The following is a 20,186-nucleotide window of genomic DNA, read 5'->3' as shown; positions in this document are numbered from 1 at the left end:
TAGTTAGCTAACAAGCAGTGTAGAACGGCTGAGGCTAATGTCAACTAAGCAAGAGACTGGAGGGTTGGCAACAGGCACTATGTTTCTGCATGTTAAAGCAAGCCAGCTGGTTGTTTCAACAAAATAAAAGTCAAGAAATTAGCATCACAAAACATTACATTTTCACCACCTCTAAATGGACAGCATTCAATATCAGCACTACAGCTTACGGAGTCATTGGAGTGCCCAACTAAAATGAAAGGCCTAATATACTGGTTAATAGGTGTCAGGCATATTGGAAGCAAAATCAACCAGAACTGACATCCCCAGTCCAATGGTAGGCTCATAGAGAAACTTCTCAGCATGTCCCATGGCCAAAAAGACCAATGAACATGTGGTAAGATTTATTCTACGTATGTTCCTCCACTGTTACAGCGTTTTTTCAAGTGTTTAAGTTATATCACAAACTCTTAACCGATTAGGGAAAAATTAAGAGAAAAGGTCAAACAAGTGGACTTTGATGACTTCAGCTAAAATGCACCGAGCAACTGTGTGCATCATATTGGTAAGACACTACTATTTCCTCTTCTCCGTCCTAAATCCTTCTCCTTCCATCTGTAGCCCTGCTCTCTTTCCTCAGAACAGATTAGACCAGTCTAAAAAGAGATTAAGATAGATATCCAGAAAATTCATTCTCTACGGTTGGTAAATAACCTTTACTTGGCCGTGTGTGTGTGTGTGTGTGGATATGTGTGTAGATATGTAAGGCGCTTTACTTGGGCACAGCAGGAGAACAGCAGAGATGGCCATAAGGGGAAAAGGGATGGAGGCGGTTGTTTTTCGCTTTCCGTCCCTCCAGCAAAGCCAATTTTCTCACTGAGTGAATGGGATTTCCTGAGGATAGAGGATAGAAGCTGTCTGCCAGCTTTGCCCAACACGCTACAGCGCCGTGGGTGTGTGTGTGTGTGGCTCAGCTGTCAGTAGTCAGTAGTGCAGGTTGTTGTGTTGACCTGCACAGCGGAAGGTCAGAGATGGGATTACACTGTGGGCAGCTTTGTGTCAATGAGCTTGCCCCCGCCTGTGAGTGTGTGTCTGTATCTGAGCCAGGTATTGATAGAGTGTGGAGTTTAAACTATTAATTATAGACAGAAGAATATCCATCCAAATGCCCAAATCATGCAGGGACATACACTAGTGAAAATGAGGGCCCGGTTATACTACAACCCCAAACACAGAAAAGTTGGGATGCCGTATAAAATGTAAAAAAAAAAAACAAAACAGAATGCAATGACTTTTATATCTATTTTTGACCTATATTCAGTTGACTACAGCACTAAGACAAGAGATCTCATTTTTAAAGTGATTAATATATATAGTAATATAGTAATAATATTTTGTAAATTTGAATTTCTGAATTTGATGCCTGCAATATGTTCCAAAAAGTTAAAAACAAACAAACAACAAAAAAAAAACAACAGTTAATTTAATTAATTTAGGTACTGAGGAGTCCCCTGACAATCCTTGATTTTGAATGACTCAGCTTTTTGAGGATGCCTCTTTCATATCCAAACATGATATTTTAATGTGTTACCAAATAACATGTTTTTGTGTAAGGTTACAAACAGTTTTTTTTTTTTTTTTTAGCATTCCACAACTTTCCCTGCCTTTTTTGTCCGTGTTGCAGACATCAAATTCAGAATGAGTATATTTTTACAAAAAATACCATTTGTTGGTTTGTACATCAAATATCTTGATTTGCAAATTATAGCCTTCTGTTTTTATTTACGTCCGAATTTTTCTCGAATTGGGGTTACAGAAAATAAGTGGTTTGCATGACATGTTGTTGCCTCACTGGCAGGCGGACTGAAAAGCCTTCTGTCATGGAGAGAGAAATTCTATATTTAAATATGTGGATAACAGTGCACATTTCAGACTTACTCTCCTGGAAATCCTTTAGAATGTTTTACTCTGTTGTGCACACAGAGAAACAGTTGTGTAACAAATGAAAAAAGAGCACTGGGGAGATAGGTTCAAACCCTGGTTCCTTTCTCACCTCCGCACAGCTGGCCAATCGCGGCGCGAAGTGGGTGTGATGCTGGATTGTTGTTTTTGTAGAGTTACATCATCATTTTTATAGTGCAATCACATCCACAGTTTGAGCTGTTCAGTGTGAGACACAGTGGACAATTTAATGTCAAGCCGTCAAGTCAGAGATTTCTCAATTTGCGATGAAACCTTGTAGAAAAACCATTCGGCTTATTTCCTGTAGCTCTTTTTAATTACATTCTGACTCCTACACTCACATTTTTTAGACATCTCAGTGTGGGTATGTGCTGTCTCCTGGGTTTTTACTGCATTGATCTTACCAAAAGGTAAAAACTGACGCAAAGGACGAAATTCTCCAACAGATCTGTCTATCTGCAATGTCTCTGTAGTTTCTTTCAGGTACATGGAGCGACTGGAGCCTATCCCAGCATGCATTAAGCAAAATGTACAGACACAATCTTGGCAGGTCATCAGTCTATGAAAATAAATGCACGTCAGGCTGGAAGAAAGCCAAAACATCTGGAGGGAATCCACGAGAACATGGGAAAGAACATGCAAAATACTTGAATCTTTAATAAGATGAATCAAACATGCTCAGTGTCAACAAATTGTTCTATATAGAGAAACATAGATTAAAAAGCTCTCGCAATTGTTGTATTTTTTTTTATAGAGTTACATAAAAACCCTGTCTACACTTACATATTTGTGAACAAGAAACCTGCACGACAATCATACAAGATTTCACCATTTGGTGGATGCTTTTAAGTCTATCTCAAGTAATCTACAGTGCCGTTCCTGCGCGTATTTTTAGCATAACAGGTCTCGATGGAAATCAAGCTCTACCCCTGTCTGCCTTGCTCTTTAAAAATAATACACTAAAGAATAAATGAAATGAGCAGGAGAGAGTCAAGATGTTCATCCAGCTTTCCTTTTCTGTACCTGCCCTCTATCCAGGGGCTGCACAATGAGGTGGCATGGAGTAAATAGAGAGCTGTGGATGAGTGTGTGTCACACTCTATGGGTGTCTGATTGGACGTCACAGTCTCAGGGGGTGGTGTCTCACTGAGGGTTGCTCTTGGCTGCCTCTTTGTTCATGCGTGTGTGTGTGTCACATGTGTTTGTGTGATTATGCCAGTAGGTGTCCGCTCTACATTCAGTTCACATTGAGGGTTAAGAAGAGTCTGTCTCTCTGCTGTAAGAGCCTTGCAGAGGTATTTATGTACATTCATATACTTTACTGCTCCTATGATATCAAATGAAAGGTTTTCCACATATCTTACAAATTAGCGCCCCTGACGGTTAGATTAGTTGTAGGAAAAGAATCATGGTTAGGTGGGGCATGGTGATGTGGTTTTACATGCGTATGCAACTTAAAATAACTCAGCTTAAACTTTTGGTTTTGTACAGGATACAAACCCTGGTCTCCTGGGTCAAAGTCCTGTGTTTGTTTGACTCATTCACCACCCCAACCAACTCGCTATGCAGAACTATTTTAACCTGCCTTCGTCCTTTGCTTTCGACATATGACAGAGGACAAAGTTACACAGAATACATATTACACAACATAAGATGCACCTCATAGGACTTAAGAACAAGAGGCGACCTCCGAGGCTGAGAAAATAAAGCCAACAGGAAAATATATTTAGTCTCTGTAAGATATTTCCTCTTCTACGACAGATTTAAGGGAGGTAAACAGTATTCAGTGCACCCATGTACGTTTAATAAAGGCTCAAAGGTACACATAATTAAGAGCGTGGCCACTTTGACTGTCAGGCTGTCTGCCAATAGTTATCTTGCCCTCTCAGTCAGACACACCCCTCTCTCTTCCACAGCTCCAACCTTCTGCCCAAATATGGTCACTTCTGACTCCAAAAAAGCCCCCCCCCAAAAAACCCCACAAGATTTCAACAATCGAATTAGCTTGAGTCTTCAAAACTGGACTTCACAAACTAATGGGTGATGTCACCGTGGCTATGTCCATAATTTCTACAGTCAGTGCTTTAAATCAGACATATTCTTATTCATATTTCTGTACCCTTTACTCAGAAGACCACTACTTCATGCACTCTGGCTCTGCCCACCAGTACAACACTTTTGGAAAGAAATAACTAAAAAACTTTCACTGTTCTTTGGCTGCAACATACCCCTATCCCCCATCTCTTGAGCATACTTGACACATCACATCACAGCAAATTACAACACCCCTAACTATCGCCAAGAAAACTATTATACTAATTGGAACCGTTGAAATTGAAACTAAAAACAACTCACCATCTCACAGTGATTATATCTTTTGACAGAACAGGTAACACTGGAACTTAACTCTGCCCGACAAAAAAAAAAAAAAGTTTTCAATCTCTTGCACTGCCGTTTAGCTAATGCCACGGCAAACAAATATTATTAATTGCTTAAAACTTTTATGCTCAAAATACTGCTGCTTCCCTTCAACAGTCATTCACTGTTCATCTTCTCCATGTGCAGCTACGGTTCACCTCTCCATTTTGATATTCTCTATGTTATTAACCTATGTCTGCCCCTACCTTCCTATCTGTTTGTTATTCCTGTGTCTTTGCTATTGCAAATGAGAAGGAAAAAGAAATAGGCGGACCACAGCCCACTGGCTCACAATTCTGTGAATTAAGATACAATATATGCATTGTCATTCATGGTTATAAGTACAAACAGTGAATGAGATTAGCCTGACGTTAAACTAATGTAATAAAATGCTCCAGAAGCCAAAAGACTACAGCCATAAACATGCACAAGATATAGGAGGCAAGCTGGCTTGCTTTCTGCAATTCCCCTGCAGCTTCCTGTCTCTCTCAATCCTCAAATCCTCGTCTCACTAAGTCAATCTTCCTCTCCTTTTCTCATGCCAGCCATCCACCTATTGTCATGTACCCCTTCTTCTTCCCTCTCTGCCATATTTCCCATTATCTGAGCCACTGGCTAAGAGCTGGACCACATTCCTCTTTCTCCATGCCTCTTAGATAACTCCTTTGCTCCTCTAATTTGGTGTTCTCAACACAGCCTCTAGACGAGGTCTGTGCGGAGGAATCTGCAATGTGTTTTGGGTACATGTACATCTGGATTTGGTGGGTTTTTTTTTGGATCTGTCTAATTACAGTGTGGTGCATGTTAATTGAGGACAAATGAGGGCAGCTGAGACAGAAAAGACTGAACAAGTTTCAGCATGTCAGACACCACATTCCCTCTTATAATTAGCAACAATCTTACATGTGAGGGATTTTACTGTGCTCTTGCTACTCTTTGGTAAAGTTGCACAGAGATTTCAATCATGCTCGTTCATTAAGAACATTATTATGTAGCTCCAGAGGGTTCTGATTTGGGGTATTTTTAACACCTCCATGTACACCCAGAAGTGGACACATAGGGAAGTTAGTATCAGTGTTGGAACGAGGAGGCCAGCTCTCAGACCATATTTGGTTTAATGTCACATTAAGGCTTTTCGCACTTGTGTTTCTTAGCCATGGGCTAACCAAAATCCTAAGCTGGAGAAAGCCCTCAGCTGGCGTAACCTCATATTATTCATGACTCATTATCCATTCACTCAGGGCCAACAGTAAATGTTGGCTTATGAATCACACTTTAACATTAGAGCCCTGAGTGAACAAACTGCTGACGGCACAGAACTTGTTTCAATTTGTTTGGACATGAAACATTTAATTGGTAGCCTCAACTCACACTGGTGATCATTGGCTTGTGTATTTAGGGGTATCTGCCCTCAAGAGAAAGGTGAAAGGTGTCATGCATGTGCACATCACATGTAGCTGTTGGTAAATAAGTATTTTCTTAGTGGAAAGATTTTTGTTTTAATCTAATCTACGTACTAGAAAGATTTAAAGATACTTATTAGAATAGTAAGACCAGAGACAATAAAGGAAAAATGGCTGCATTCTCTATCGCTCTTTTCTACTCATTTGCTGCTCTACCTCTGACCACCTGACCAATAAGCTCTCCTGCTGATGGGCATCATGACGTAAGCTTGTCCATTTTGTCACAGAAGACAATATAGTGGCCAGCTGGTAAAAACATTCACAAAACACAGTTTAACAGTGCAATAAAATGTGTTTATGAAAACATCTGAGGCGAGAAATAAGCAGTGCATTAACAGTCTTAGTTTATATTTGATCAGCAGTGCTTAGTTTTACCGTATGATCTCTTTCAGCCTCTAATCTTACAATACAGGAAACAATATGGTGCCCACTTTCTGTTCACAAATTCTCATGTTACAGCCAAACAGGTCACAAAAAATGCTATTTCAAAGCATTTTAGGAAAGAAAAAGGAAATGCAGTTACAGAATCTTGAGTCATATTTTATCAGTGCTGTTTAGTTTTAGCGTTTGATCGGAGCTTGAAAGAGAGAGTGAGCAATGAAGGGCTTCTGCACTTCGTGTCCATGGTGCCTGGAATTTTGATCTGTAGTTTGAGTAACAGCTCTTAAGCCAGCAACATTTGCATTATCCAGCTGATTTTAGCTGATGAGCAGAAAGATCTGGGCGCAGGAAATATGAGAAGTTTACCATATTTCATTTACACACAAACCACAAAAGCTGTCCCTTTAAGTTGGACATAATAAAGCATATTTGGCTGTTTCTAAATTTCATGAAATCTCTACAAAGCTGCCACTTGTACTTGTGAGAAAATGAAGCAAAGGAGCCACATAATATGATTTTTTTAAGCAAGCAGCTGTTGGAGTTACCACCCTGTCAGCCATATGGTGCAGCAACACATCAAAAACACTGTGTACATCAAGACTCCCTGCTGTTTCCAAACTGCAGTGCAAGAACTGTCTACTTATCTGTAAGCCTGTCAGTCACAATCTGCCTCCTGGTTTCTCTGCCTTGATCTTGGATCATTGCTTGTTCTGTTTAACGCTGCATTTATGTCACATCACTCTGACTGTGGATGCAAGCTATTGACTGGGAGAAATATTATACATTACAAACATCATTTTATTATTACTGTAGACAGTTGTAGTAGGCTATGGTGTCACTTTTCATGAGGACCTGCAGAAGCAAAAATGGTGGATAATTTACAGAGAATTGTGGGACATGGCAAAAGTGATTATGGCAAAACAACAAATGAGAATTTGAGAATAAATACAGCGGTTGACATGCCTGGTTGGGGCCTCAGTAACTGAGGTAGGAAAACAGCCAGATCAAAGTCTAATTACATCAGTCTGCATGACAGTAGCACTAGTATCCTTTAATGGCCGCGACTTCATGGGTGAGACTTTGTCCTAATTAATTTTGAAAGCTTCAAGAACCCCCACCCCAGTCCACTCACAGTCTATTTGAAACAATAATCATTAATTGTATGACTTTGCCATGAAGGCCAAGAATAAAAGGGAGAGAGGAATGCTTGCTGATTGAAGATCAGCATGTGCAGAGGTTTGTGAATAGAACTTGAGAAAAAACGCCTTAATGGAGACCAATCAATTAGCAAAGGAATTGGCAGAGTGGTGCTGTGCTGTCCTGAGCCAGACTGTGCAGCTTCATGTGCCATCTGATCAATCACTGACAATACAAAAAAATGAATAAAACCCTGGCAACAGGAACCTGAAGTTCAGCTAATTCCTGTTGTCCATGCCACGGAAATCCATGGAACAACTACAGAGTGCCAAAACAAATCAGTCAAAACAGATCCGTGCAGTGGTCTGGCGGAAAGCAATAACGCTTTCTCTTTCTCAAGACGAAAGCCAACCGTAATTTTTAAGATGCAGAATGGAGCGGCATCGTTAGCCAATGGCCATATATCTGGCTAAGCGGGGTGCCTGCCGTACCTTTTTTTTGGTATGATTTCGGCATGATCATAATTGATAACCTCCTGCATTTTGTCTTATATATATCACTTCATTAGTGAGAAAGCTTTGAATTAGCCCAATCTAGAATATATATTTATCCTGGCAGCTGTTGGTAGGTCTATGGCTGGTATAATGCCATTTCAAGATAAGCCCAAGCTCTCTGCCTAGAGCCCAAAGTCATCACAACAAATCTACACAAGACAAGGACACTGGAGAGGAGGTCCCCATTAACACAGCTGAAGCCTCAGATCTGCTTTGGCTGAGCTACGGTTGCCAAAAGAACTGATACTCAGATACTAATTGATACTAAAAATCAATATTTGATATGTTATTCGTTTGCAACAGTATCAATACCAGCAGTGCCTCCTTCACCTCCTCACTGACACACAACTACACACACACACACAGCCCCTCCCATCAACAGCAGCTAAATCCATCAGCAGTCGTCTGCACCACTGTCAGCTCGGCTGCGTCGCCAGCTGACGCCAGGTCTTAATGAGAACTTTCAAGAGCTTAGTAAAGCTCCCATTTCAATGTCATTGAAGTATTAAACATTTATCATGAACGTTAACCTGGCCAGCAGCAAATATTAATGTTAGCCTTGTTATTTTTAGCCATTAGCCAGCAGTCACATTATCTGTCTGTTATGCTACCGTTTACCTAGCAGCTAATGGCTAAAAACAAAAAAAAACCTAATGTTTATGTGTGAGCTATACATAGTCCACATTACCAGTCCTGCTCGTCTGTCATGTTTTTTTTCTCTTTTTTGCACTTCCTGAGGCAACTAAAATAAAATATAATCATTAATCAAAATATTATCATTGAGTTTACTGTTTGTATTGTTAAAAAAAATCTCATTACTGCCTGATTTTTTGTCATTTTTTCTCTGTGGTATCGAAAATTGTATCGAATTTAGTGAATTTTTCTGGGTGTCGGTATCAAGTTAGAAAGTCTAGTATCGTGACAACCCTAGAACCCTGAACTTCAGATAGCAATATGGAAAAGGTTTGTGGTTTTATGGGTCCCTGTCTCTTGCAATGTAGTAGTCGCTCTGCAAAGGTTTGGAGAGGAAGGATTGTTACAGCAACCAATAACTCGTTCAATCTTAAGTATATATAGATGTTATATTTATAAAGACTTGAAGTACTAACAAGTCAGTATAGAACTTGATTTACAGGTGGTGTGACTGCAGCCATAAGAGGTGCACTTACTTTAAACGGTTCACGTCGTTCAATTATTCAAGCTCTTTCTGCTCAAGTGCTGAACTTACAATTACATGTCTGCCTTCATACTGAAAGAACGCCGCTTGCTTAAGAGGACCTATTATGCCTTTTATTATTTTCTGTCATATGAATAATGTTACAGTGTCAGAGATTCATATAGAAACAGTGTTTCCCACACATATTCATTTATTTGTGGCAGCCCGCTGCCATTAAAACATCAGCTGCAACATAACGATTTTATATTTTTGGAGCTGGACCATTCATTAGGAGCACGATCAGACTACATGGACCATCCGCTTTTTATTTTCATTTATTTTAAAACATTAACCATTTGAACTCTGTAGCAAAAACTGTCCGCTATAGCTTCCATTGGTATTTTTGCTTTTTGTGATGTCTTTTCCTGTTCCTCAAATGCCTCAAATCCCAAACATCTGTACAACCAAAAGCTAAAAGGTTATATTAGTCAAGAAAAAAGAAAAAAAAAACATAATTAAAAGAAAGCAGTTGTGTGCAATACCCATAACGTAGCACAATGATGTCATGCAGCATACAATGTGATGACATGGAAGACAGGTGTCTAAGCTTTCCGCTGCAAAAAGAATGAATGTTCTAGCTTTTCTAAGTTTTCTTATCCTTCCTAAATATAATGTTTATACCCTTCCTATGAGTTTCCCTTCTCTGCTAATGGCTGACAGAACATATATCAGTGTTTCTGTAAAAGTTATGACACCCTCAGCATTAAAGTCACTACCTGAAATTTCACCAAAATACCTCCTCTATTTGTCTAAAGGCGGTCCATAAGACACCTGAGAATCAAGCCTCTGCTTTGGTTTTCCGGTGACAGGATTTTCTCTTTAATCTGGGTTGTTCTGAGGGATGATGGAGGCAGCTGGGACACTCATCCCCGCCATCAGCAGATTACTCTGTCAGACACAACTAAAGGAGATTGGGATTAGTTTTCATCACAATCAAGCATCATCATTGTTGTTCATTATAATCATTCCAGGATAAGGCTTTGGATGGAGGATAAAATACCTCCTCTTATAATGAATAATATCGGTATAATGCAGATCTTCTCAGCAAGGATTTGTTTATTCTTGCTGGCTGTAATTTTAATTTAACATTACAGTCACTTCATTAAGACATTACTTGAGGATTTTATTGTGTTTATAGTGATTATACATATTTTTTTTCAATGCTCGCGTTGACTTCTTCGCATATTAATTTGCTTGTTCCTTTTGTTTACTGGCAACTCCTCTTTGCTTTCTCATTTCTCGAATTTTAAGTTCCCCTTTCTAATTTAACTCACTCATTATTTTCATTTCTTTTGATCTCTTGTTTATATTTTACTTGCTAGCTGGACCATTAAATCATATCATATACTTATTCTAAATAGGTAATGAGTATATATGATATGTTAACAGTGGGAAAGCTTAAAAAATATACTCAAAATGGCTAATATGCATGTTAAAATTCCTTGATTTTTTAAAAACTTTTTTCTTACTATGTGATGAACAAAGGTAAAAAAAAGGGGCAGCTCAGAGGGAGAAAAATATCAAATTAATCATAGACAAAGGGTTAGGGTTAGGGTTAGGGTTAAACAGCTCTAAGAAACATCAGGAAAAAAAACAACTATTTAATATTTTGTCTGATTGGCAGTGGCTGTCTAAAGTCCTAGTTTGACTGAAGTCTGCAGCCCAAATGTTAAATTATTTCGTGTTTGTATTTAACAGTTAAGTAGATTGATTTGTTTTATACTAAATGCAAAAAAATGCAAAAAAAACCCCATCATTTCTTAGAACATGTCAAATTCCTCGCTGCACTTTTAAAACTTTTCCTCAATCATCACTTCTTTTATACTTTTTTTCAGGTTTTCCCCTGTCTTTCCCCCTACAATATCTTCCTTCATGCACCACTTCCTTTTCTGTCTCTCTGGCTTTGTGTCTTACATTGTTGCTGCTGCCTGTCCTTTCCCTGTCCTTCCCTCCTTGAAGCACTTAGCTTTGATTAGTAGGAGGACTGGAGGCCTTTTATTTTGTTCAGCACTCCGTACATTGTTTACTTCCTACCTACCTTCCTTTCTTCCCATTCTTCAGTGGATGAGGTTACGCGCTGTGGTCGTTAAAAGCCCGACCGTACGGTGTATACAGCCAAGACCAACGGTACTTTTACTGATCACATTTTCATCAAAGGGTCTCTTTGAGTCAGAGCCAGACTACAACTGACCGGGAGAGTGACAGAGTGACGCCTCTACCTGCTCCTCCTGTCCGTCTCAAACACCTCTCATCACTCTTTGACGCCTTATCCATCATCCTCTTTGAACCCAAAAGTCATTATTTCCAAAATTCAGCTTGTGAACAGAGCTACAAAATAGTGTTCAGCTGTCAGTGTGTGAGATCAAAGATGGTGTGGCGTCAGATCTCAGCCTCTCTGACTTCTAGTCATCAACAGCAACATGGCTACCTTCAGCTAATGTGCAAGCACTGAGAGTCGAAGTAAGAGATTAAAGAGGTTGAAGTTTAAGTTTAAGTTAAAGTGACAAAAGTGATTTTAATGATGATCATAATGTGATTTTTTATTTTGAGTGAAAAAGTCAGTTGAATGGTGAACATTGACAGTGTCAGGCATACAGCGAGACATGACAGTTCTACTGCTTTGATGCTTAGAAACAAACCGCCTTTGCTTAGACCTGAAATTCAAATTTCACCAATTTACACATCAACAGATTTGAACTACTTTTGGTTCTGAGACTTCACTTCAAATCCTTTCAGTGCTTCAAATTACGACTGTTACTGCCGTACCATAACTCAGATACAATCGACATTTTAAGATATTTCAGCTGTTTAAAATGCACATTTACTTCTGAAAATCAAACCTTCTATATTTGCAATATTTTTGTTGTTTTTTTTTTTTAGGAATTGAACTGTTTTAGTTATTAAAGTACTAAATACCTCTGCAGTGGAACACCAAATGGAGACAAAAGACATTTTTGGACCAGAGGAGGCCCTTCTTTTTCGTTGAGCCCGCACCGCATGACAGGAGAATGACTGTAGATCTTAGAGTATGACTTTTTTAGCTCCTATTTTTTGGAGTAGGCAAGTTCCCAGCACACAAGGGTCCATGAGTGACATAGGTGTACAGTGATTGGTCCAGAAGTTGTAATTAAACATCAATGCAGTCCTGGCAACCAGATTTTTTTTTTTTAAAAAAAAAGTTTGCTGTCTAAACAACAGAAAACACTTTGCTACGAACCACTGGTCAGCTTACTGTACGTTACTTTAGTGTTTCCATTGGTGTTGCAAATGCAAAGAGAAATGCATCCCTCGAAGGTATGTATTTCTGAAGGAGAACTGGTCAGTTACTTTTAGGGAGTCTCCAGAACTGTTTGGTCCGAAAACGCCAAGAGTCAATTGGAATTCCTCAGAAGGTCGTAGAGATGTCTCTACAACTTATTCCAATCATATTTTATTCATTTCATTTATGGGATGAAATATAACAGAAAATAGATGTCTGTACTCTGGTGCATAGTGTATTTCTCATGTCTGTATTTCTAATTTCTATATAGAGGTCTATGAAATTAAAAAAAAAAAAAATGTTCCACAGAGAGAAGGAAGTACTAGTCAGGGCAGACACTATAATATATTCCAAGAGAGTTTCATGTTTAACTGAAAGTCTTTCATTAGGGAGTATTTTCAGTGGGCCTAGTGTTTACAAAGTCTCCTATCTCTTATGAATCCATTTTCATTTCAGACAGCAACACTACAGAATGCAGAGGAAGTCCAGGGGCTGAATAGTTTCTAAGGTCACATATAATCTTTTTTTTTAATCACTCTACCTATTCAGCTAACATTCTCCCTCTCTCTCGCTCTCTCTCTGCGGTCTCTTTGGGTTTGAGGGTTGAACATCTTCTCTGGAGGTCAGGTACAGTCTCATCTAATAGATACTCTAAAAGGGAGTTACATAATGCCTGACAAGCGTTCAATTAGTCCATTTTAATATAAAAGTATCAGTCCGCAGAATGTACCTGCAGTAAAGCTCCACTTTGTCTGAAAGAGCTTTTATCTGAAGTGTTTTTCCAAAAACTCTGGTTTTACAGGTTGAAATTTTGCATGTACAAAACTGGAGAGCTCTTTGAAAACGCAAAAAGTTAGATTTCAAAGCTTTAATCACATGTGTAAATTCAAATTTGGGTTTACCTGCCAAGGACTAGTTTCTCAAGACTAAATGACATAAAATGATAAAAACATTGATACTAATTATTGAAAACTATCATTGTTTTAAGACTGATGACAATATTAGAGAAAAAGCATTAGTTTACATGTGCCACAGATGTTATCATTAGCCCTTTTTACAGCCACGAAGTTTCTTTTTTATACTGCCTTTGCATTTTTACACAGAACCAAACAACGGCAGCATCACGCCGCTCCAGTGTGTGATCTAAGGACGCAAAAAAAGTGTGACGGATGTGATGTTTAACACAAATGTGCCAGCTTCTAGTTTGACATGTAACATACTTGTCAAAAATACTTCCTTAACAATAATAATGGCATAACATGGCAATCATTTACAATCCCTGTAATATGGATGGTGATCTTGTCCTCTGCTCTGAGGGTTAGGAAGCTCCCAATTCTCACTGTTTCCCCAATTTGAGGATATTTACGGCTACTGTCCTTCTTCTTTGAGTCAGCCGCTAACTGCTTTTTTAATTTCCCGAAATGTGTTGCACACATAAACATGTCGTCAAAATGTCACATCCATCCCCAGTTTCGGCGCTGTTACTACCTCCTAAGTAGGATTAAAGGTGTGACAACTCTGTCCCCCCGTCTTACGATAGTACCTTTTATACAGAACGGCGACGTATCATAATGGCCTGATATTTCTTGACTTAACCAAGCAGTGTAAAAAGATTAGCAAATACACACAAAATTAAATCAGCAACTATTCTGACAATAGACCATTTGTTTAAGACATCTCTGGTGCTAAAATAAACCTAGTTACATTTTCAGCAAGAGGATCCCTGATTCAAACCCTGGTTGAAATGGGGTTTGGTCCGTGGGTGGGGGCCCTTCAGTGCGGAGTTTGCATGTTCTCCCCGTGTCTGCGTGGGTTCTCTCCGGGGTCTCCGGCTTCCTCCCACAGTCCAAAGTCATGCAGCTCAGGTTGATTGGTGACTCTAAATTGCCCTTAGGTGTGACTGTGAGCGTGTACGGTTGTCTGTCTATATGTTTATCGGCCCTGCGATTGTCAACCTGTCCAGGGTGTACCCTGCCTTCTGCCGATGACAGCTGGGATTGGCTCCAGCACCCCCGCGACCCTTGCGAGGAAAAAGCGGTTTCAGAAAATGAATAAATGAATGACATTCTATACACCCAGCGCTGCAGTAATGGATTGACAACCTAATCATCAGGACAACAGTTAATGATGCTAGCACTGTTCTGTGTAATATTTTGCTATTTTTAAGTGGATTTAAACAGAGGTTGCCATGCTATTAAAAACTAATAGGATGAAGTGGTGTATACCTGTCTGTTTTTCAGAGTTCTGCCAGTATAAGCTCAAGTCATCCTAGTAAACCTCATCTTTCACTGGACCCAGCACACATTGATGCCATTTATTCCTTTACACCCAGCAGTCCCCCGTCAATTCTCCGAGGCCACCCATCAGCCATCCATCTACCTCCTCCAACCTTCAGGACACCCTGACCTGCAGCTGAAGAGAAGCGACCTCTCAAGGCTCCCAGGAAGCACAGGAGGAACTCTTGAACTGATTGACTCTCATGAAAAAGAAATGGAGTTCAGAGTGACTGCTGAGAGATGATGAGCAGTCGCAACTGCCCTCCACTGTTTCACACATGTCACACAGTTGAGATAATCTGCAAGCAGCCTTTTCGTCATGATAGTGTATGCCAAAGAGGATCAGCCGAAAGCTCAGGGTAGTCCTTTCAGGCACCTACAGTATATTTTCTATTTATTTATTTTTGCTTTTAGCTGAACTACAGTTAATAATTGTTGAACTGATTGGTGATTTTTCATTTTGTAATGTTTTTGAATTTGCTCACTGTTAATATTTTTTTTGTCATTTGTTTTTAGGCATGTGCTTGGCTGATTGAGCAGACCAACCTTAATTGGAACTTCCTCACATAAAGTAACCAGAGCCAATAATTCTTCATGCTGATCTCACTGATTAATCGCTCAAAACATTTCCAAGAAAAAATGCTAATTACTCTCTCATTGTAATTTTCTCTTTTCTTTTTCTTTCATTTTTTGTCTTTATAATAGTCAACTTGATTTCTTTGGTATTCATACTGGGCAAAATAAGCAATTTAAAGAGAGAAAATCTTGCATTTTAAGACATTTTGATGTGAAGTATTAGAATTTTTTAACTACTTTTTGACATTATATAAAGCAAATAAATTAACAACTCTTGACAGCATATTTACCAATTATGTAAATGCATTTTAAATCCTATCCTTACTGCTGTTTAAGGCAGATAAAAAGTACTGTTTAGGTTTGAAATTACTGTGAAGAGATGCAAACATTTGAAAGATTAATCTCTATGATTTGTGCTATATTGCTTCTCTTTGGAATTTGCTTTGAGGAATGAACAAATTTAGAGCTGCCCCCTAAAAGCAACTGCTGCAAATTCTCTCTGCAAAGTCCCAAAATAGATTTATCTCGTCATCTTTGGTCTGAATTGGCCTCAGCTCGAGCATTTATATATGACTTGGTTAAAACCTTAAAAGTTAATTTCATATAAATAAAGAAATATTTCTTTGGACGAAGGCAGAAACCTATATTCCAAAAAAGTAAGCAAATAATTAAAACAAAGCATTTCTGCTCTGTAGTATTGCTATTTTTACTTCAGTAAAAGATCTCACTTCTTCTTTGACCAATGTTCTTTAAAAAAAAAAGTGCAAATCATCACAGTCATAAAAATTTATTTTTCCAATGGTCAGTTATTTGCAAGTTCAATGTTCCTATTACCTTTTGCAAGCTGTATATTTTCTTATGCTGCATTCTGATGCCTTTCAGAAGCATGAACCCTGAGCACATTGGTCTGAATTCTTTCGAAAATGTCTCTGGCTTTTGTTTGATATCTAAAGTCGGCAAAAAAGTTGCAGCACATTTCAGATCTGTTGTTAGCTCAGAAGGCCAACTTGACTTGTTTACTTTCTTACATGAACATCACTGTCACCCTGAACAACCTTTTAAATCTTGAACTTTATATGGAAAAAAAGGAAAAAATAGTCAAGTATTCATACTGAGCATCCAAATCAGATTCGTCAGACACAATTCTGAGTCAAGTGCAGCCCGAGCTTTTACTGCTGATTTTGAGCCATAGCCAAAACATCCGGCACTTGACAAAAAAGAAATAACATTTCTCCTGATTTTCTGTGTGTGTTGAAGCGCTAACATGTTCATTGAGGTTAGAAATAGCTTTTGCTACCAGAGGACTCCCAGTCTGACTCCTGCCTGCACTATCTCTCCCTGCTAATAAAGAAGCACTTAGCCTCACAAGTCTGGTTCGCTCACCGCTACGATGATGAGTAGATTAGGATAGTGTGTAGACCTGTGTATGTGTATTAAAGTGCAGATTACAGCAGAAGTGTCAACAGCAGTGCAGATAAAAGTGACTCAGAGTGAAATCCCTCTTGTGACAGAAATTGTGAAGATCTTCCGGTTTTCAGGTACCAGGTTTTGGGGGTTTAATAGAGTTCTTTGGTGGGGTCTTATCATACATTAAGAGACTGAGGCGTGTAATTAAAAGACAGAAAGAGGAGAAGATATCAGGGAAAAGTGAGTTGAACACAAAATCCCTGCATTGGTGGAGTGGAACACGATCTGAGTGTAATACCCTGCTGATGTCATTTTCACAGCGTCTAAGTCTCTAAGCAGATTCACATGCACATAAACACAGCAGGACTGGCACTATGAGGAAAGTGAGAAGCCCCGTGGAATCTCTCTCCTTTCTCATTTTTCTGAATAGAGTCTGTAGCCATAATCTGACTCTTCAGAATATAGTCAACTGCATTTTTCACTATCGGAGACACCTTTGTAGGCAACCTTTGTTTTACAGATGCTCTTGCCAACAATCGAGGGCATTCCTGTAGAAAAACAAAGGACTCTGATACTTTGCATTGGGTTTTATGTGTAGATTAACTCTTTGAAACCTGGGGTGACATCACTTTTCTTGTGCTGCTTTTAGACACCTCTCACAACTATTTAAACCTTTGGACCTTTCAAAAACACTGGAAAAAAAGACAATGAGCAACTTGGTAAGAACTGTTCCACACATTGCAAGAAGTTTGTAGATCTAGAAAATATATTTTTTTAGAAACTAGGGGAAATTAAATTAAATTATTAGTTTATAGCTAATTATTATAATGATATATTTAAAATTATTTTACAGAATTATTAGAATTTCTGAGCACATTCGCCAGGTTCTTTTCTTTTTTAATATTCATTTATTTAATATTTTACTGATTTTAAGGTCCTTTTCTTGTATCTTTTGCCAATTTCTTGCTAAATTTTTGTGTCAATTCTTCTTTTGTTGCTCATTGCCTTCTTTCCAAGTTTTTGAAAGATACCAAGCCTATTTTGAAAAATCAAAAATTCAAATCTTTAACAATGCTGTATCCCTCATCAATGCACAGCCTCCACATCAAATAAGAACTAAGGAACAACATTTCAGGCAATCTTTCGGCCATATTCAATGACTGGTATCAAACTAGAGGAGAAAGATAGACCCATACTTGAAAAGAGAACTCACCTTGGCACTCCCTAATGGGATACATTTATCTGTACCAGCTATTAAAGGGGATATTACTAAAGATTTTGAGCACATACAGCACCCATTCAATCACTAAATCTCTACAATCCATCATGTGCTCTGTACCATCTGTTTCATCAATCAGTCAACAGGCGGCCACCTTCACTCCTCAAAGTCTCGCTCGCTGCAGAGGTGGCATGAGAAAACACTAAACGAAGCTTTGGTTTGTTTCTTACCTCCTTCCCAGACAGGTAGTAGGCGGACAGCAGACCTCCAACAAACCGGATGTTCACCTCAAACACAGACACTTCTGCATTCTGTAGCGGGAAAAAGAAAAGAAGATAATAAAGACTTAAATAAGAACTGCTCATGAATACACATTTCTCCTCCTACAAACAGTGAATTAGGAAAGCAAAAGCACAATACAAAATATTCCTGAGTTCTGTTTCTATTCAGACCGGATTAAACTGAGGTGGGCTTTCCACAGTTCTAACTGTTATTTTTGGATTGAAGCAGCCAACAGTTGACACTGAAAACATTTAACTCTGCTGCTTTAGGAGTGAGTTTGCTGTGAAGGAGTGAGATGACAGGATGAGCTATTTGAGGTATTTTCAGGAAGTGGCTTATCTGTCAACATTTTTGCAATGTGCATGTGTGCATTCTGCATGTGTATAGAGTATAAGTGAGCTGTGGATATCTGCGCTGTGTGAGTAGTTTCAGAAGTTTTTAACAGTTTCCCTGCATCGTGGGTGTTTTGGCTGTAATCAAAACATAGCTTTGTATTTTAAGCCACACTGGCACAAAATCAGTTGTTCCACCACTTTGGTCCTGACTTTTTTTTCTCGTTTTTTAATTTTGAGTGTTTTTTTCTCTCTCAACATGTCTTTAATGGATTTCAATGAAATTTGGTCCACCCACAGAATCAATTGTAATCACGTTGTTGAATGCTGGCTTCTAATTAAGCACAGTCTAATCAATTTTTAAAATTTTGGTCGGATATTTTGGTTTATGACTAAATACTTGCAAAATTGACATTCCCATTCAAGCCTGTCTCACGCCCATCTCGTCAAATATTGATGCTTGGTCAGTGTCCCTCAGCGTCAGATGCTGACAAATGGAGGCACCTTTTTGACACTTTGGGCGACTAAAGTAGTATAAAGACCAAGAAGTCTGTTAAGGGTGGGCAGAATAGGTGGTGGAAGAGTCAAACAAACTCTGGACTTTCACCTAAGAGCTGGCTGTTTGTGTCCCATATGAAACAAGTCAAATTATTTTAGCAACATAGTGTGCTAGTATGTGTAGCATGCTACACTAGTGTCATATATCACCTGACATTACATTATGTTTGTAACAAACGTTCTTATCTTACGCCAAACCATGCTGTTTTTTTTTATTTTGGAAAGTAATTTAACTGTATTTCACGACATATTGCACATCTGTCTGTCCTGGAAGAGGGATCCCTCCTCAGTCACTCTTCCTGAGGTTTCTAACAACCCCCCCCCTTACAGGTGAGTTTTTTCTTTAGTCGTTTATCAAAAAAAAACATCTGCTGATAAAATATAGTCCCCCTTGTTGGGCATGCAGTGAATGGCTTCACATCCCCTCCTGAGTTAAAAAAAAAAAACCCTTTGCTGCCAAACACTGCCTTAAATTGTAATGATAAAGCGTACTGCATCTAAAAATACAATGCCTCTATTTCGAGACAGTTTTTGGCAGAGTGAATGGGACAAATAATGACAAAAACTGTAAGTTTGTATAGCCATTTGTCTCAGCAATAGAACAATGAAGCTTCATTTCTCTCTCCCTCCGCGTCTTTATGAACAGATTCCTGACTCAGATGAAGTTTTTGTGCTTGACTGACAGCTCTCATAAGTCACTGCTGTCGACCAGAGATAGGACAATAGACTCCGTCCTGTGGAAAAACAAATTATATGCCAGACAAAATGTGTCCTGTCATTTTTTCCCCACAAGTCTGAATGCCTGATTGAGTATCTAGATTGTGCAGCTAATTCTTCCTAATTAAAACTGAATTATTTCCTCCACAACACGCAGGCAGCTGAAATGCTTCCTACTACCTGCTGTCGATTTGCAGTTCAGTTTAAATGTGTTGAAAGAGTGAAACAGAAAAACTTGTGAGCAAACAGATGCAGCAGTATTCCCGCAGTATCTTGTGTGACTTCCTTTAGTGGCCATTACTGCTTTAAACTTTTGGACAATGACCCCCTGAGTCAGCACTTGTGTGACGTTATCTCATTCCAGCAAGAGGGCCTGACAAAGTTGGCAAGCGAGGAGTCAAGTCTCCTGATGTTGCAACATTAAATCTATTACAGAGCGCACAGGACACT

At 38.9% G+C, this 20,186-nt stretch overlaps 1 protein-coding gene across 1 annotated transcript in view; it reads right to left on the bottom strand.

Moving 5' to 3' along the window:
* Positions 1–20,186, bottom strand: part of man1a1 (mannosidase, alpha, class 1A, member 1) — a 165,989-nt gene that overhangs the window by 66,121 nt on the left and 79,682 nt on the right. The window contains exon 4 of the mRNA XM_042503009.2: positions 18,078–18,158. Within this exon, the coding sequence (XP_042358943.1) occupies positions 18,078–18,158 (81 nt within the window). The remainder of the gene's footprint in view (positions 1–18,077; positions 18,159–20,186) is intronic.

Source organism: Plectropomus leopardus, chromosome 16 (assembly GCF_026936395.1).
Source record: "Plectropomus leopardus strain MGB_pleo_1.0 chromosome 16, ASM2693639v1, whole genome shotgun sequence".
NCBI lineage: Eukaryota > Metazoa > Chordata > Actinopteri > Perciformes > Serranidae > Plectropomus > Plectropomus leopardus.
Note: the sequence above shows the minus strand (reverse complement) of the source record. Positions and strands in the feature narration are given on the sequence as shown.